General features: G+C 44.7%; 1 protein-coding gene across 4 annotated transcripts in view; it reads left to right on the plus strand.

The window, feature by feature from the left end:
- Window positions 1–17970, plus strand: part of Srd5a2 (steroid 5 alpha-reductase 2) — a 65402-nt gene extending 47432 nt beyond the window's left edge. For 3 of the 4 annotated variants that reach the window (XM_060364571.1, XM_060364577.1, XM_021626322.2), the window contains exons 2-5: window positions 4323–4486; window positions 8329–8430; window positions 11429–11579; window positions 15314–17970. In XM_060364571.1, coding sequence (XP_060220554.1) covers window positions 4323–4486; window positions 8329–8430; window positions 11429–11579; window positions 15314–15380 — 484 coding nt within the window. In that variant the 3' untranslated portion in view covers window positions 15381–17970. Of the gene's footprint in view, window positions 1–4322; window positions 4487–5859; window positions 6008–8328; window positions 8431–11428; window positions 11580–15313 lie in introns of those variants that run through there. The other variant, XR_009584610.1, reaches the window with a different exon arrangement.
- Window positions 17971–18194: the final 224 nt, after the last annotated feature.

Here is an 18194-nt window from a genome sequence, read left to right on the forward strand (position 1 = left end):
AAAGTTCGGTTCTTCGATTTCTCATCATCTTATTATTTTTCATGTTTTCTATTTATATATATATATATATGAGTTGTTTTGCTTGCATGTATATCCACGTACCATGTGTGTACCCAGTACTCACGGAGATCAGAAGAGAGCACTGGATCCCCTGGAATTGGAGTTATGGATGGCTGAGGGTGCTGGGAATTGAACTCAGGTCTTCTGCAAGCACAAGTGCAATTAACCACTGAGCCATCTTCTCAGCCCTCTCACCTTGTTTTATGAGTGAGGGTCTCTCACTGGAGCTCATCAATTTGGCTAGAAACCCTGGCCAGTGATCACCAGGCATCGTTCTGTCTCCAAGGCCACAGCATGGAGGCTGCAGATGTGAGCTCTTGCTCCTGGATCTCATGTGGTGCCAGAGAACCGAACCCAGGCTTCACACTTGTGTGCCAAGCGCTTAGTAACTGAGGCAACTCCTCAGACCCGGAAAACCTAGGTCCTGCTGTTATCCCATCAGTTGGATCTATAGTTATGGGTACATCATTTAACCGTTTTGGGTTCTTGCTTCTCCATGTGTAAAAAAATTACAGGAATCTGATCTGAATAGTTTGCCTCTAAAAAATCCATCATTCCATCTCTTTGGCCTTGACCCAGCATGGGCTAAGTATGTCATTGAATACACATTGTATCCCTAACTCTGTAACCAAGACTCACCTGCTCATCTTTCCGAACAAAAGTGTTGAATATCATTGTCATCTCTTTCTCTACATTTCTGGGGCCAGGGACAAAATGAAAATGTAATTGATGGGCAGTGGTTCTCAACCTGTGAGTCTGGACTCCCGTGGGGGTTTGAATGACCCTTTCTCGGGGCTCACATATCAGAGATCCTGCATATAAGGTATTTACATTACAATTCAAAACAGCAGCAAAACTGCAGTCATGAAGTGGCAACGAAAATAATTTTATGGTTGGGGATCACCACAACATAAGGAACTGTATTAAAGGGTCACAGCATCAAGAAGCTTGAGAGTCACTGCTCTAGGGCTTTTGCCACTCAAAGCCTCATGATGACATTGGTATTTTCAGGCCTGAAGTTTTTCTAAGAGAAGGGAGGTGACCTCCTTAGGGTCACACAGGAGCTTAAGAGAACTATTGCTCAAACTCAAGGCCTCTTCGTTGAGACCAGTGTTCTTTCCAAGGAGAACGCACAGGAACATGAAAGGACCTTCTATTGTTCCCTTCTGCTTGGATAAACAATCTCAGGCGTGGTGTAAGCAAATGCTGGGAAACATGTAACTCCTTTTGGTGCTTTTATCAGGATAGGAGTAGGACCACAGGGTAGAGTCATGTACCCAGGCCACTGTCAGATCCTTCCCTGCATTATGAAGGTTGCCAACCACTGGGCTAGGGAGGTGATGGCAAAAGCAGTAGCTACAAAAGCCTGAAGACCCGACTGGATCTTAGAATCCAGGGAGAGGTGGAAAGAGGAAATTGATCCTACAACTCAAGTCTTCTAATCTCCATGTATTATTGTGCCATGCACCTACTCCCCTCCCACATCATACACAGACAGACAGACAGACCCACAGAATAAATTAAATGCGAAAGCCCTAGTGTATGTGGTCCGCTTACTCTCCACAAACAACTTGAGTCTAGTAGCATGGATTGCGCTCTTTAACTAGTATAGTTTTCATATCTTGTATTATCATGCAGTTCCCTTTTAATTGACATTTCCTGCCTTGAAGAAGACATTTATCCAAGGATCTGTTGGGGATCATTTAAAGTTGTTCTGTTGTGGTAATTTCATGTTGCCCAGTACACATTGTTCATTATTTACTCAAGATGTTTGTGTGTTCTATCATTGGTTGGTTATTTCTTTAGTGGTTGTATCTCTCAGGTGTCTAATTATCTTGTCCTAGAGTCATTTCTCCTGAGGAATGTGTTTGTCATGTGAGCTAGGCTAGGGATAAAGAACAAGCCCGGGTCAGTGTCCTCCTGTGGACCTAAGACACAGGAGAAATGAGACTCCAGGTGAGATCCACAAGCATCACAAAACAGTGTCCCCAGTGCTGTTCTCATCCGGGGACCAGGCTGGTGTGCAGCTCTGGGGTGGGTAGACTACAGACTGCAACACGCTAGCAGTGGGGATGTGGTGGGTTGGGAGAAGGGGTGCCTGCGGCTGGCCGGTTAGGGGGTGTCTGTTTTCATTACTGCCATTCTAGTGGGCCTCTGGAATTCCTGAGAAGATTCTAGGTGACTTGAGCTGTTCTCCACATCGGTGGCAGTGTTCACTAGGACTTATTTTCAAGAAGGGGAGAAAGGCTAGCAAGAGCATCATTTAAAAGTCCCTTGCTGTATCACACAACTGCTGGCCTCAGAGAGTGCAGAGGCTCCTGCCTCATCTTCCAGGTCATAGCTTCCTGTCCCTGCAGGGTGTCTCGTAGATTTCTCCAGGGTTGAATCTAAGAGCAAGGGAAGAAATAGCTTGGGCTGACTTGTTTTCTTGTGTGAGGCCCCTACAACAAAAGAAGGGAAAGCAGGCAGTGACCTCACTCATGATCCTGCCCAAAATGTTTCTTTTACTCTTTTGCACTTAGCAGCAATTTTAAAAAAGTCGTGGAGTGATGACTCAGTTTGGTGATTTTGGGGTCCCTCAAATGATAGCTTTTGTAATTGTAGCATTTACTTGTTGCTGTCTTATTGAGAAGAATACCTTTTGGTCATTAATTAAGGGTCTGATGCAATAGTCACCTCTGGTGACAAAGGCCTTAATATTTTTAATGGATCAGTATGGACTCACGGAACTTTGTCCAATATTCACAATCAGCTACAGCCATTATTCTCTTCCATACCCTACTTCTCACATGCATGGCTAGTGGAGCAGTTGAGATCCATAATTTGGGCAACATCCTACCTCCCTTTCATCTTCAATTGTTCCCTTACTTTCCAACACAACCAAACATCCCTGATATAACCTGTGCACTCCTTGCCTCTGATGTTTGATTAGCCATTTCTTTATGATGCCCTGGCTCCCTCAGGGGAGAGGTGCTAATGGGTGAAGGCCTGGTTGCCTGTTGCTGTTGGCACACTGTTACCCCTAGACTCCAGAGAATACTGGTTTTTTTGGAGCGCCCCATTCATATTGTATCTCCAAATACAACGTTGCCCAGGAGTACATTTGAGTGTTGCAAAACTCCTCTGACCATCTCATTCCCTAGCTTTCCTTTTAAACTTTCATATGGTTTACCTTTATCCCTCTTGCCATCAACCCAGGGTACCAAGCTATCGGAACACTAAAAGGCATCGTTCAGCACCACGTCAGGTGTAATATAGACAAACCTCTTGAGCAGAGCTCTGCAAGGAGCCACTAAACAGGTGGAATAAAGGCTTTTCTTAGGGAAGGAGGCTGTGAGAGAGCCACACCCTCCGACTCTCACCAGCATGTGGCACACGAGCTATTGGTTTTAAGGTTGCAAAGAGCAAGAGCATGGTAAACGGGCCTAGCTAGGGCAAGATGATGTCACAGGGTTTGTCGCCTTCCATGCAATTCAGCCTTTTCTTTCTTGGAGTGCTGCAGAATGCTGCAAAGTCTTAGTTAATATCCAAAATTCCAAGAAAGCATTGATTTGGAAATTATCGTGGAGCCAATGTTTCCTTTGATTTTTATTGGGGGTGATAATTCTTCTAGTCTTCCTTCTGTCCTCATCAAATGCTGAATGCGGATGGTAGCTACCTCAAGGCTGTTGTGTAAATAAAATGAGGCACCAAATGCTAGTTTCTATGCACTTTTAACAACATAAGACAAAAACCAAACCAAACCCAAACCAAAACCAAAACAAAGCCAAACAATCAACCAACCAAAAATCCAAAACAATAACAAAAGACCAAAACCCAAAACAGCAAAACAAAACAAAAAATAGCTCAGCAAAAATTATCCAGGACCAGATAGTAACTATCCATCTAATGCATGTCTTTGTGCCCCTGTGCTAGGTTTATGAGTACATGCCATCATGGCGGGCTTTAAGAAAACAGCAGTGGTAGTGGTGGGTGATGTGGTGGTAGGTGGTGACAGACAGGGGATGGGACAGGATGGGGTTAAGGAAGGGGACAAGGGACAACAACAACAATGACAAACATAGATCCTCATGCTTGCACCTCAAACATTTTTTTGGCTGGGCTGAAATTAATGAATGGGAAAGTATCTGCAACAATGAATTTAATGTGGTTATCTGCCCAGACTATTTTGTGGTTTGACCTCTCTTTGGATTCCCATCCCTCCCCTTCCCTTCTTTCCTTCTTCCGTAATCACTCGTAATCACTTTCTTCTTACATCCTAGGACATTTATTTACTCTTTGCTCACCAAAGGGAGGCCTTTTCCAGCGCTGATCTTTTTGAGGGCGGCTGCCTTCTGCACAGGGAATGGAGTCCTTCAAGCCTACTACCTAATTTACTGCGCGGAATACCCGGAGGAGTGGTACACAGATGCTCGGTTTTGCTTCGGTGAGTGGATCTGACTGTCTCCCCTCCCTTCCCCGCTAGCACCGTACCATAGTATCAGTCACCAGTGTCTCTCCTCACCCTGCTACAGCAGCCTCCTTTTCCACTCACATCCCTACTCTGGTCCTGTGTCCCTCCATAAGGTGTCTGGGGAGACTGTTTAAACTTGTGTCATGCCAGCCGGTCACAGTGGCACACACCTGTAATCCCACCACTCGGGGAGGCAGAGGCAGGTGGATCTCTGTGAGTTCGAGGCCAGTCTGGTCTATAAAACGAATCCAGGACAGCCAAGGCTGCACAGAGAAACTCTATCTTGAAAAACAAAATGAAACAAAAAAAACAAAAACAAACAACAAAACCCCAAAACAAAAACCAGAACATAACAAAAACCCGCATGAGTCATGCCATTTCTCATGTCAAAATGGTCCAGTAGATTGCTACTGCTCCTAAGATATAAACAGGTTCCCCAGCCTGTAAAACTCAAATGTTCTTGGTCTTTCCAGCTTAGCAGCTTTCCTGACCATTTACCTTGTTTTCTGTTCTAGCCCCAGAAGCCTTGCTGTTGGGATTCTGTCCCAGCGCTTTTGTCCAGGACGTTCCCTGTTCTCAGAATGTTCTGCTTCTCTGAGCTTTGAGGCCTGCCTCTCTCTCTACCAAGTTATTCCTCCTCAAAGAGGCTTTTCCTGAACACCTTACCTGAAATAACTGAAGAAATAAATTTTTAGAAATTTCCTCTATTTTCCTTGAAAGAGGAGGTGGAAAGAGTTGCACAGCCAGAGGAGAGGGAGGACACCAAGTAAACAAGGCCCTCTAAATCACTGTGAGCAAAGCTCATATGAACTCAGAGACTGAAGCAGCAAGTACTGGACCTGTACTGGGCTGTAGCAGGTCCTTGGTATATATACATCTATCTGTCTATCTGTCATCTATCTATCATCTATCTATCTATCTATCTATCTATCTATCTATCTATCTATCATCTATCTGTATGTGCCACAGAGATGTGCATACACATCCACATAAATAGATAAAAATAAATCTTGCAAAATTGAAAACACAAAACAAACAGATGGGAACACTTGTATGTCATGATTTTTTTTAAATGTAAAAATGAGTTAGAAAGAAAATGTGACTAAATGGGAAAAGACTATAGGAGTTATAAAGCTTCCCTATTGTGCATCAAAGTAAAGAGCTTGAGTGGGAATGTAAACTGGTACAACCACTTTGGAAGTCAATCTGGCGCTTTCTCAGACAATTAGGAATAGTGCTTCCTCAAGACCCAGCTATACCACTGCTAGGTATATACCCAAAATTTGCTCAAGTACACAACAAGGACATTTGCTCAACCATGTTTATAGCAGCTTTATTTGTAATAGCCAGAACCTGGAAACAACCCAGATGTCCATCGACGGAGGAATGGATACAGAAATTGTGGTATATACTCGCTTATATAGACCTACAAGATATGATAAACATAATGAAGTCTATACACTTAAAGAAGATAAACAAGAAAGCAGACACGGGGTAAGATGATCAGTCCTCACTTAGAAAGACAAATGAGATGTGCATTGGATGTATGACAGGAGTCTACCACAGAAGGCATCTGACTCTACCTAGCAGTGTTTCAAAGTGGATACTAAGACTCATAACCAAACCTTCGGCAGAAGGAGAGTTAGTATGATGTGGAAAGGAAAGGAGCCCCACAAGGACCAAATATATCTGGGCACAGGGTTTTTTTCTGAAACTCTTTCTCCAACCAAGGATCATGTATGGATATAACCTAGAACCTTTGCTCAGAAGAGGCTCGTGGTAGCTCAATAACCAATTGGTTTCCCATGGTAAGGGGAACAGGGACTATCTCTGACAGGAACTCAATGGCAGGCTCTTTGACCTCCCCACCCCCCAAGGGAGGAGCAGTTTTGCTAGGCCACAGAGGAGGACTTTGCAGCCAGTCCTGAAGATACCTGATAAAACAGGGCCAGATGAAAGGGGAGGAGGTCCTCCCCATCAGTAGACTTGGAAAGGGGCAGGGAGGAGATGAGGGAGGGAGGGAGGGAGGGTTTGGGAGGGAATGAGGGAATGGGGAGACAGCTGGGATACAGAGTTAATAAAATGTAACTAATAATAATAATAAACAACAATAATAATAAAAAAAGTAAAGAGCTTGGGCTGGTTGGCTGGGCTTTCCTTCAGTATAGTGGTCTTTAGGTGAGGACGTTTCATTACTTATTAAGGGAAATACGTTGGTGGCTAGAGAAACGGATTAGTGATTAAGAGTAGTTACTGCTCTTGAGGAGGACTTGGATTTGCTTCCTAGCACCCACATGCCACCTCACAGTCACCTGTAACCTCAGTTACAGTGCTCTAGTGTATCCTGGACACACATCTACTTACACCAGTATAACACACACACACACACACACACACACACACACACACACACACGAGTAAGATAATAAAATGGAAGAAACTGCACTGACAAATTGAGAACAGACACACCGAGTCCTTATGGAGTGCACCAGTAATGGAACCACACTGGCAAACGTCGTAAACGGCTTCACAGGAAATACAGCAGACAGAGCTGTGAGCAAGTCATCTAGTCACGTCTGGGAAAAGGGACAGTCTGAGGAACGACTGTCTATTCTTCTTAAAGGCAATCTCCCTAACAGAAACAACAACAACAAGAAAGCTCTGGGCTAGGTTAAAAAGACTCAGAAGGGCACAACAGGCAGAAGCTAGCTGGGACTCGGTCTGATCTTGGTTTATATAACACCCCTGTCAGAAGCACTTTGTGGACATCTGAGGGAGCTGGCTGGCATATGGCCTGGAAGCTACGTGGTGAAAGTGTTAGGTCAGGTGACAACCAAAGGGTGCACGAAGGTGTTCAATGTGGTGATTTGGGGCAGGAGAAATGGGTAATTTGGTTGTGTTCACATTAATTAATGCCTGGTATTTTATATATATGTATATTACTTTTACAACAATATTAAACAGAAATGAGGTTCTACTTCTCCCAAGCTTAACACCTACAGATGATTTCCTGTTTCAGGAAAAAGTTTGAACGCCTCCAGAAGGCTTGTAATTCTTCCACCTGCTGATAGCCTTCATTCTATTAAACTATTACCTTGAACATAATACTTATATTTAGCCACAAAGAATACCAACTCCCTTTTTTTATTAACAAGGTTCATTTTTCCACAGTTTCCTGTGTGTATGTGCTTACCTTCCTGTTTCCCCAGGGGGCACAGAAGAGAGTGGAACTGGCTTGGAGCAGTTAGCCATTTGTGAATGAGCCAAGTGCTTGTTGTTACTCATGGATGTATTGCAACAGTTTATTTAAATAAGCACAATTCTGTTACCCCCTGGTTTCCTCTCTCTCCCACCTCTGTCCATCCCATTTCTCTGTGAGTTCTAACATTTTTACCCTAGGAAATAGTACAACCTCTCCTCCCCCCAAACTTCAGATGCTATCTGAACATCAGTCTTCAGTTTAGCAACTAAATGCCCCTCTCTTTATTTTAAGAAAGAAAGAAGAAAGAAAGAAAGAGCTGGTGGTGGCACATACCTTTAATCCCAGCAGTTGGGAGGCAGAGGCAGGTGGATCTCTATGATTTTAAGGCCAGCTTGGTCTACAGAATAAGTTCTAAGACAGCCAGGTCAGGGCTGCATACAAACAGACTCTGTCTTGAAAAACAGAAACAAAAGCCAAAGAGACAGAAAGAAAGAAAGAAAGAAAGAAAGAGAGAGAGAGAGAGAGAAGGAAAGAAAGAAAGAAAGAAAATCTTGTGCAAAAATGCCAAAGTCAAAGCGAGTCTTTCGACCGGTCTCCTCTTCTCTTTGCCCAGGTGTCCTCCTGTTTGTTTTGGGAATGGGGGTCAACATCCACAGTGATCACCTGCTGCGCCAGCTTAGGAAGCCTGGAGAAGTCACCTACAAGATTCCACAAGGTAAGGCCTGCCCCGACTCCAAGCTTCCCACTCTTCCTTGGAGCCCGCCACAGTGATTTACACATGGGGAGTGTACATGACCGCACAGCTAGGCACCGTATGTACTCTGCCTGGCTCCCGTCTGCCCCTGCATACTCTGTCCCCTCCACAGAGCCTAAGAAAGTTCAAGAGGGCTGAGTCTGTAACTTGGTTGGGAGAGCGCTTGCCTAGCATGCTTGAAGCCCTGGTCCTTCCTAGTGACACTTAATTCCAGGCGTGGTGGCAGCTAGCCATGATCCCAACACTTAAGAGGGAGAGGCAGGAAGATCAGGGGTTCAAGGCCACTCTTTAGTACATAGTTAGTTCAAGGGTTAGCCTTCTTTTTTTCTTGCTTACACACACACACACACACACAACTATAAGAGATGCCTCTCCACCCCAGGAAGGAAGATCATAATGCCCTCAAGGAGGCAGAGGACACCAGGCTTGGATATAAGTAGTGGGGAAGAGACTGCAGCCTCGTGTATAAGCCTGTCATTTACACAGAGTGTGAGCCTTGGTGTGTTGGCAATGAAGCTGAGGATTCCACTGTCATGTGAGCAGCATGGTACCCTTACAAAAACCTGGACAGGCGGCCTACCACACAGCTAGGTTATAGAGTTTAGCCTATTTTGAAATTTTAAAAACTTTTTTTTTTTTTTTTTTTACGGAAAGCTAAGAGACAAACACGTCTTAGCCCAGGCTCATCCATGATCACCATCATTAATATCGTGTACTTTACCTTCATGTTCACTGGGAAGGTCTCTCAGAATAGCATGCATGGAGCAACGGTTCCCTCACTCCAGACACAGCGTGGGACTGTATGTGTGTGGTGTATGTGTGGGTGGGGCTGTATGTGTGTGGTGTATGTGTGGGTGGGGCTGTATGTGTGTGGTGTATGTGTGGGTGGGGCTGTATGTGTGTGGTGTATGTGTGAGTGGGGCTGTATGTGTGTGGTGTATGTGTGTGGGGGGGTGTTTGTGCATAGCCTCATGGAGGCGACTGCAGGGTCAAGTGTCTCCTTCAACTGCACTTTCACGGACGGTCTACTCTCTCACTGAGCTAGGCCAGCCCGCCATGGAGATGCAGGATCCTCCTGTCTCTGCTTTCTCCTCACTGGGAATACAGGCATGTGCCACTGTGCACACTTTTATCTGGGTACTGGGGATTGAACCCAGGACCTCAGGCTTACCTTGGGATGACAAGGCCTGAGCTTTCCTAGGATGGGCGCTGTGCTGTGCCGACACTGCGATGGCTGTGGCGGTATAGGCGGTGACTGCTCCGGGTCTGTTACAGTCTAAGTGGCTTGCCATCGTGTGCGCAGTCTGCTGCTGACTGACCACACCGTGTGCAGATCGAGATACAGAAAACGTGCGTCTGTAACTGGTCCTAAGAAACTGGGTGTCTGAGTCTGACAAGTAAGCACCTGGCAATGACTCAGTGCGTGTGATTGACACATTCGAGTTAGACGGTGGTTCCCACCCTTCTGGATGTAAACAGTGATCTCATTTGCTGTAAAAAAGTTCTGGGTTATACGATGTTGGCATAGACTGACAACTGCTGATTAATAATGGCAAAGCTATCGCGATTAGTGATACATTTAAGTGAATAATGATTATCAATTCCTTGGTATCTGAGGAACTAAGTTAGACCATTCATGATGTTCCTGGATACCTGGGTCCTTTGCAGTAGACAGGTGCCCCCCAGAAAGTCAAGGGTGTCGTGGGCAGGAAGGCAGTGACGCAGTGGCATCCTTAAGAAAAGCAATAGTCAAGAGCTTGTTCCTTGTGTCAGCTCTCTCACAGCTGGGGCAAAATACTGGACAGGGCAACTTTAACTTGCAGAGTCAAGGTGCAGAAGGTTAGACGAGGCAGCCTTGTGGTAGGAAGAGGGCTCTTGTCATTGGTGGTGGGAACATGGGGTGACCTGCCTACATCTTTGTGGCAGCTAGAAAGCAGAGAACTTGGTCAGGAACCAGGTTAGCTGTCCCCTTCTTGTCCACCCCCAATATCCTTCCACCTGCCAGCAAGGACCCATAGCTAAAAGGTTCTACACCCTTCTGAAACCGTCCCACCAGCTGGGGACAATGTGTCCACACATGAATCTGTGGGCAGTTAGTGCTCACATTCCAACCAGACCAATACTTTAAAACTTTGGCTTAATAATTAAATAAAGATGAGATGAGACAGTTCTTAAAAACCAGATTGCCAAGGTCAGTTTCCAACTGAGTTATGAGAGAGAGAGAGAGAGAGAGAGAGAATGACTTAAAAGCACATTTTAATGTAATTATAGAAGAAGAAAAGCTGTTTTGGTCACAACTTTCCTAGTTTAATATGGCTCATACAGTTTGAGTGTGGGTATATTTAATGTCATTAGAAATGTCTTGATTTCTAGATAGTTCTGAGAGAGGAAATATCTGGTGGGCTGTCTCAACAGCAGCAGAGCTTTCTACTGCTTTCAACTTCAACAGTGTATGGCACAGGGGCCAGGTAGTGGAGGATGAAAGGGCCAAAGGGAATCACATCATGTCTCACACCTGTTAAGGTTCTATTTCAATGTAGTGCGTTGTTTCACATCGTGTGATGGGTACACATGGTAACAGTTGACCTTGGAACTTGCCAGGTAAGGTAGGGTAAGGAGAAGCCTGAAAATGTCTTTTAATGGAACAAGACAAGAAGCAGGCCATCGGTACCTCTTACTTGTCTTGCTCAAAGCTGATGGCCTAACAGTTGTCAAGAATCAGACAAAGCCAATCAGTCCAGGGGCCCCTTCCTGAGGATTCCAGAACATTCCACAGGGCTGGCGGTTGTTGCTTCCTCTCCCCTTATCAAAGCTTCCTCTGAACTGTGGCTATGGAAGGAGCCCCCATCCCCCCTCCCGCCTTACCTCTGTTTGCCTGTCTTTGTGTACTTTGGAAGGAAACACAGGGATGCTGTTCACAGTAATGAGAGCATCGTCTTCTTGATTCTTTTGCACACAGGTGGCTTGTTTACCTATGTCTCCGGAGCCAACTACCTGGGTGAGATCATTGAGTGGATGGGCTATGCCTTGGCTGCTTGGTCCGTTCCAGCCCTGGCTTTTGCATTTTTCTCACTTTGTTTCCTTGGGATTCGAGCTTTTAACCACCACAGGTAAACTTTTAACAGAGGCAAGCCTAGTTCTACTTCCCGTCGCTATGATAAAACACAAAAGCAGAGAAAGGGCTTATTTGGCTTTTTGTTTGTTTTTTAAGATGGGGTTTCCCTGTGCAGAGTTGGCTGTCCTGGACTTGCTTTGTAGACGAGTCTGGCCTTGAATTCATAGAGATCCTCCTACCTCTACCTCCTTGAGTGCTGGGGTTAAAGGCATGTGCCACTGTGCCCTGCTAATTTTTTTTTTTAAATCAGCCTGTGTAGATAGGGGCACTAGAGGTGACGGCTGGGAAGTCACTGTGCTTGAGGAGGGTTTCCACTATCCTCCCTTGAGGATGTAGTTAAGGGTTGATGAGAGAGGGAGAGGCCTTTTCTTCAGTGATGTAGCCATTGGTAAGATGCTCATGTTCCTGTCAATAACCTCTCACCCATGTGTCTATGAGCAATCCTAATGAAACTCACCGAATCATAAGCAAGCAAGCAAGCAAACAAAACCATGAAAATGGAAGGGAAATGGTTGCAAGGAAATTAATGGAAGTGGGAGGGACAAGAGAGGGTAACAGAAATGAATATGATCAAAGCACATCATATACATGTATGAAAATGTCATTATGAAGGCTATTATTATATACGATTAATACGTGATAATAAAACCAAAATAAAAGATGGCTTCTCACAGTGAGTTGGTTGGTTCAGGTCCTGTGCCTGGTGATTATTATCACTCGGCTGGAAACTTCAGATAATGGGCCCTGAGGGGAAAGAAATGTCCAGGCGTCCCTTCAGTACTCACAGTTCTTGACAGGTGCTCCGGGGATGAGCGCGCTCCCAGCGCAAAGTAAGGTTAGCAGGTGAGCCCCGAGCTCGCCATCTGCTGGCATGTGTCAGAACTGCAGGCATTTCCAACCCTTGGAGGGTTGGTCTAACACTTCGTTGATCCCTCAGGCAGGGGTTGAGTAGGATAAAGAGGTAACTGAAAGCAGTGTTGAGAGGAAAGGGTGATGCATTGTTTGCTTCATCTGATTACCTTCAAGTCGTTTTTGTAGAAAGAAAGAAGAGAAGGCCTGGAGACCAAGAAGGAACACATGGAGCACAGAACAGGACTAAGCGCTCCTTAAGCTTTTGCCTCGGCATCTGTGCCTGGCTAAGGAGTTTTCTCACAGTTTTTTTTTTTTTTGTTTTGTTTTTTTGTTTTTTTGTTTTTTTCCTTTTTCTTTAGAGACCAGGTTTCCCTACATAGCCCTGGCTGTCCTAGACCTGCTTTGTAGACCAGGCTGGCCTCGAACTCACAGACATCCGCTTGCCTCGATCTCCCTGAGTGCTGGGATTACAGGAATGAGCCACTGCGCCTGGCTGTTTTCTTTTTTTTTAAATTGATTTTTTAATTTTTTATTTTTAAATATTAGTTACAGTTTATTAACTTTGTATCCTTGCTGTGTCCTGTCCCTCATTCCCTCCCAATCCCACCCTCCCTTCCTCATCTCCTCCATGCCCCTTTCCAAGTCTACTGATAGGAGAGGACCTCCTCCCCTTTCATCTGACCCTGGTTTATCAGGTATCTTCAGGACTGGCTGCAAAGTCCTCCTCTGTGGCCTGGAAGGGCTGCTCCTCCCTCAGGGCTGAGGGGAGGTCAAAGAGCCTGCCTTTGGGTTCCTATCAGAGACAGTCCCTGTTCCCCTTTGCCCACTTGGATACTGAGCTACTATGGGCTACATCTGAGCAGGGGTTCTAGATCATCCATACATGGTCCTTGGTTGGAGAAACAGTCTCATAAAAGACCCCTGTGGCCTGGGTGTTTTCTAATAGCTTTTAGGATTAGATGAGGCATGAGCTCATTTCTTCTGAATGGAAACTGAGACCAGTTTGGAAACAGGTAAAGCAGCGGTTTCCCCTGAGAGCAATTCCTGTCACCTCCTCTATTGAAAGGGACAGGGTTTCAAGGGTTCACAGCCTCTGAGAGACAATGCGACAGCCCTCTCATGTCAGGAGACTCTGCTGCCCATCAGGGGTAGTGGAAGAGTGGCAAAGGTCAGGGCATCACTGCCTGGTGTGCAGAATGGTCTCTGAAAGCCACAGGCAGCGAAGCAGCAAAGGTCTTGGACAATAATTCCACCAGAAGTTTCCAGCTGTTGCATGAGCAACATCAAATTGAGGCCATCTGGGTACAGTCCTCTCGGAGGGAGAGCCAGGGGTCCCTCTTTTATAGGACTGAGAGGGCTTTGTGAAGGTGCCCAGAAGCAAGGACAGGCATTGGCAGCGGAGGCCGAGCACGTAGGGTCTTTTCAAATCAAAGCCGTACTTGCAGACCAGGCGCTTCTGGCACACACGATTAGTTTTGTTTTCCAATTCAAACCCAAAGCACTTTAGCAGAGTGTATTTTGTCTTTATTGTGCCTTGAGGGCCATTAGTTTCAACTAGTTAGGAGGACTTCTTGGTCACACAGGGTAAAGGCTTCTCCTAAGAGGCATTAATATGCTGTCATAGGAAATGACCCCCAGCTGCATGGCTTAGAACAAGGAAAATCTATCTTTTCAGAATTCTGGAAACCAGGGCTTTGGCCTTAAGGTATAGGCAGGGCTACTCTTGAGGGAGAATCCTTTGCTTTTGCTAAGTTCTGGCAGAGACTCACTATTCTTGGTTTTTCATGGCTTGGGTAGGTGCTTCATTCTAATCTCTGCAAATCGTTTGGTGACCTTTTCATTCTGGGTGTCTCCTTCTCCATGTCTCTTTTCAGATCTATGGGAGGAAGGGTCCACCCTGAACCAGTGTGAGCTGTTTTAATTAATTATGTCTGCAATGACCAACATAAGTTCCAAAATAAGACAGCTCAATTTTGTGCAGGTTTAATGTGGGTAACCCTGACTGCTGTAGAATCAAGAGTGGGATGGTGACGCCATATCCTAGAGACAGCGTTTTACTTCATTTCACTCCTTCTCCCAGCTCCCACATTCTTCCTTCCCCATCATCTGCGATACTCCTTGAGCCTTGGAGAGGATGATCCATCCATGGCTGAGTTCCTTATTCTTAGTAGTTTGACTCACTATCGGTCTTTGTACTTACTGCTGCCTACTGCAAAAAGGAGCTTCTCTGAGCAAAGCTTACAGTAGCCATAGTCTGTGGGTATACATATTATTATTTATCACTTTGATGGGCACATCTCCATTTAGCAAAAGAGTTGTAGTGGCTTCCCAAGTAGGGCCCATGACACCCCCAGCCATGGGCTTTTGTACAGGTTTTTGGTCCCAGATGTGGATTTCCTCCTATTGTGCAGGCCTCAGGTCCAATCGGAGAGTAGCTGGTTATTCCCATTACTGACAGGCCACTATTACAGCAGCTGCCCAAAGTTTTTGGGAGGCTCTGGCTTCCTGTTGTTTTCAGCAAAGTAAGCCCAAATGAGTACTTCCTTTTGCCTATTAAAAATCTGGTGAAATATACAAATCATAAAATCCACCACTTCAGCAATTTTCAAATGTACAGTTCAGCGCTATCAAGTACGTTTGTAATATTACAAAACCATCACTACTACCGTCTGGATTATTACTTTGTATTATGTGCACATAAATTACCAACATTTACAAGAGCCAGACTGTAGGAACGGGGTGGATGATGGGCACATGGTCCCCAGGAATCCGTCAGGTGCTAAGTAACTGGATTGACTTGTAATGGTTGTGCAAACTCAACTAGTGACCACTACTATGTTGCATTTGTAATCGTTCCTTCCTTTCTTTTCTTTTCAGGTTCTACCTCAAGATGTTTAAGGATTACCCCAAATCCAGGAAAGCCCTTATTCCATTCATCTTTTAAATTTTAGGGAGCAAAGCTTCTATGGGGACCCTAGAAGCTTTGTTGTTGAAACCCTAAACTGTGAACTTTCACTGAACAGTGCGCTGCTCCCATGTACACATATGAGGACATATGTGTTAATAGGTCTCTCGTTATTCCAGTTGCCTGAGGCATGCTGAACCATGTCTGCTTAACCTTTACTCCTGCCTGCTCATGAAGCTCTAACCTAATTTCCTCCTGGAGCTCCACAGGGACCATTTTCTCATTAGCTAGCCCTTCTAGAAGCTTCCCCATTTTCCATTTTTTTTTTCATTGTATGATCTGAAGACATGTGACTTTTTTCTTACTCTGTGGCAGTTTTGGGAAGTTTTGCAGTCAAAAACCTTTGGGCTGACATAATGAAAAATGAAATCATTATATTTGCAGGAAAGTGAAGGGAACTGGAAATTATATTAAGCAACATAACCCCAACTCAGAAAGACAAATATTGCAAGTTTTTCTCATATGCAGATCCTAGATTTTAATTTATATAGATGTATGTATGTATGTATCTGTTTATGTATGTGTGTTCATTAAATTAGAAAGAAGATTATGAGAAGGGGAAAGATCTTGTGGGGAGGAGAAAAGGAGGAAAATAGAATATGTGTGGCATGAAAGCAGAGAAAGGAGGCTATTGCAGAGAGGAAGGGGACCAGCAGGAAAGACGTAGGAGAACAGGGGAGGAGAGAAAGGGAGGACGGTCTGCAAAAATAAATTATGTATGAAAATGCCATAATGAAACCTATCACTTTGTATGCTGGTTTTGAAAAACCAGCCAATCAACAAGCCAACCAGGCAACCAACAAGCCAAGCCAAGCCAACCAACCAACCAACCAACCAACCAACCAACCAACCAACCAAAAAAGAAGTCTGGGCTGAGCGCACCATATGTAATTGAAAGCATGCCTTTTGTATGCCCGCAGAATGGCAAATATTTACATTTTTAAGCACCACAGACCAGAGCCTAACTGAAAGCCTAGTCACATCTTCCTCTTCGTTAATTAGGAAGATATGAAAAAGGAGAACTTTAATAGCAGAATTCTTTCCTCTGACCCAAGTCCAAATGTATACAGTGTCTTAGTCAAAGACACCTCATCTCCCAGGAGATTTCGCAAATGGAGCTATCACAGCTTCATCCACAACACTGATAGGAATTTTCTTGATGGTCACATTTTTATTCACAAAGAAAAAGATACAGCCATCAGTGGCTCCTGGGAGAATAAAGAAATGCATTGTGACAGACACTGTAAACTCATATTTTTGGGAACCGATGGGGCTATCCAAATACCAGGGACACATCAAGTATGAGAAATTCATGCACAATACAGTAGAATATTCACCTTGAAGAGATGTCTGTGATAACGGGAAGGGTATCAGAAGTCCAGAGCAAGTTTCTGCTGGAATTTGACCCTCAAGACATATTTTGGAAGACGTGTCTCAGTAGTAGCTTGAATGTCAGCCCCTGGGTCCCAAATGACAGAAAAGGAGATCTGTCCACAGATGTTCGTCTGGGCAGAGAACCGATTCTATTCAGGTCGGACAGGGTTTCATGCATTGTTTAATTTTATCTTGCATTTCAAATTGTAAAAGTTAGGAGGTTTTCATATAAACTAAAACTCTTGGCATTCCTTTAAAACAGTGGTTCTCAGCCTCCCTAATGCTGTGGCCATTTAATACAGTTCTTCATGTTGTGGTGACCCCCAACCAGAAAATTATTTTTGTTGCTACTCCATAACCGTAATTTTGCTATGTTATAAATCATAACGTAAACATCTGTGTTTTCTGATGGTTTTAGTTGGCCCCTGGGAAAGGGTCATTCGACCCTCAAAGGTTGAGAACTGCCGTTTAAAAAAGTTGGAAGGAAGGACATAAGAGACAGAAGATAATGAGAGGCTGAATATGATCAAAGTGCTATACACATACAAGCGCATTTAATGAGACAATGAATATGTGCCAGTGGATTTCAACCTGCCTAATGCTGCTACCTAATGCTGCTATCAGTTCCTCATGTTGTGGTGACATTTTGTTGCTACTTTATAATTCTAACTTTGCTACTGTTATGAATTGTCCTGTAAGTATCTGATCTGTGGCCTATCTGATGTATGAACCCCCAAAGGGCTGAGAACCGCTGATATACAAATACCAAGCAGGGTTCCTGGGTGAGAACTCAGGACAGAGTAGCGAATGAGCACTTTCATGTGGGTGTCCGGCCTCTCGCGAAGGGCTGGCTCCCCTAAGGGGCTGAAGTATGGGCTCTGTAAGGAAAGGACTGAGTACTCTGAGTCAGAATGGTTGCGTACTTATCTCCTCAGCTGCAGGTGTTCAGGCTCAGCATCCTTTGGAAACAAGCTTGAGAACGGAGCACCAGTTTTATCATTTGGTACAGACACCAACTGGACGTTAACACCTGGGCTGTGAGAGCTCTGGAGTTGGATTTGTAATGAAGATTTGGATTGTAGCATTACAAGCGTTACAAGCCAGTGTTTTTGTTTACGGAATGCCTCTGAAGTCATGACCACCATCACCACTTGAATAAAAAGACCCAGGGCTTCTGAGGCCTTTACAGTGTTGAGCTGTTGAGCTGTTTGTGTGTGTGTTTGTATTCCTTTTCCTCCCTCTCTCTCACTTTTTGGTGTTGCTGTTTTCCATTTCGTCACCTTCATTTTGAAAACCTGAAGTTAGGGGCTCTGAGCAGGAAATCAAGTATGACTGGCAGCTTCTGAATCACAGCTCAGGATCCTAGGACTCACAGTGAAAGTGTGGGAAGACATGTGCCCACGATTTCAGTGATACCTA

Source organism: Meriones unguiculatus, chromosome 1 (assembly GCF_030254825.1).
Source record: "Meriones unguiculatus strain TT.TT164.6M chromosome 1, Bangor_MerUng_6.1, whole genome shotgun sequence".
Lineage (NCBI taxonomy): Eukaryota > Metazoa > Chordata > Mammalia > Rodentia > Muridae > Meriones > Meriones unguiculatus.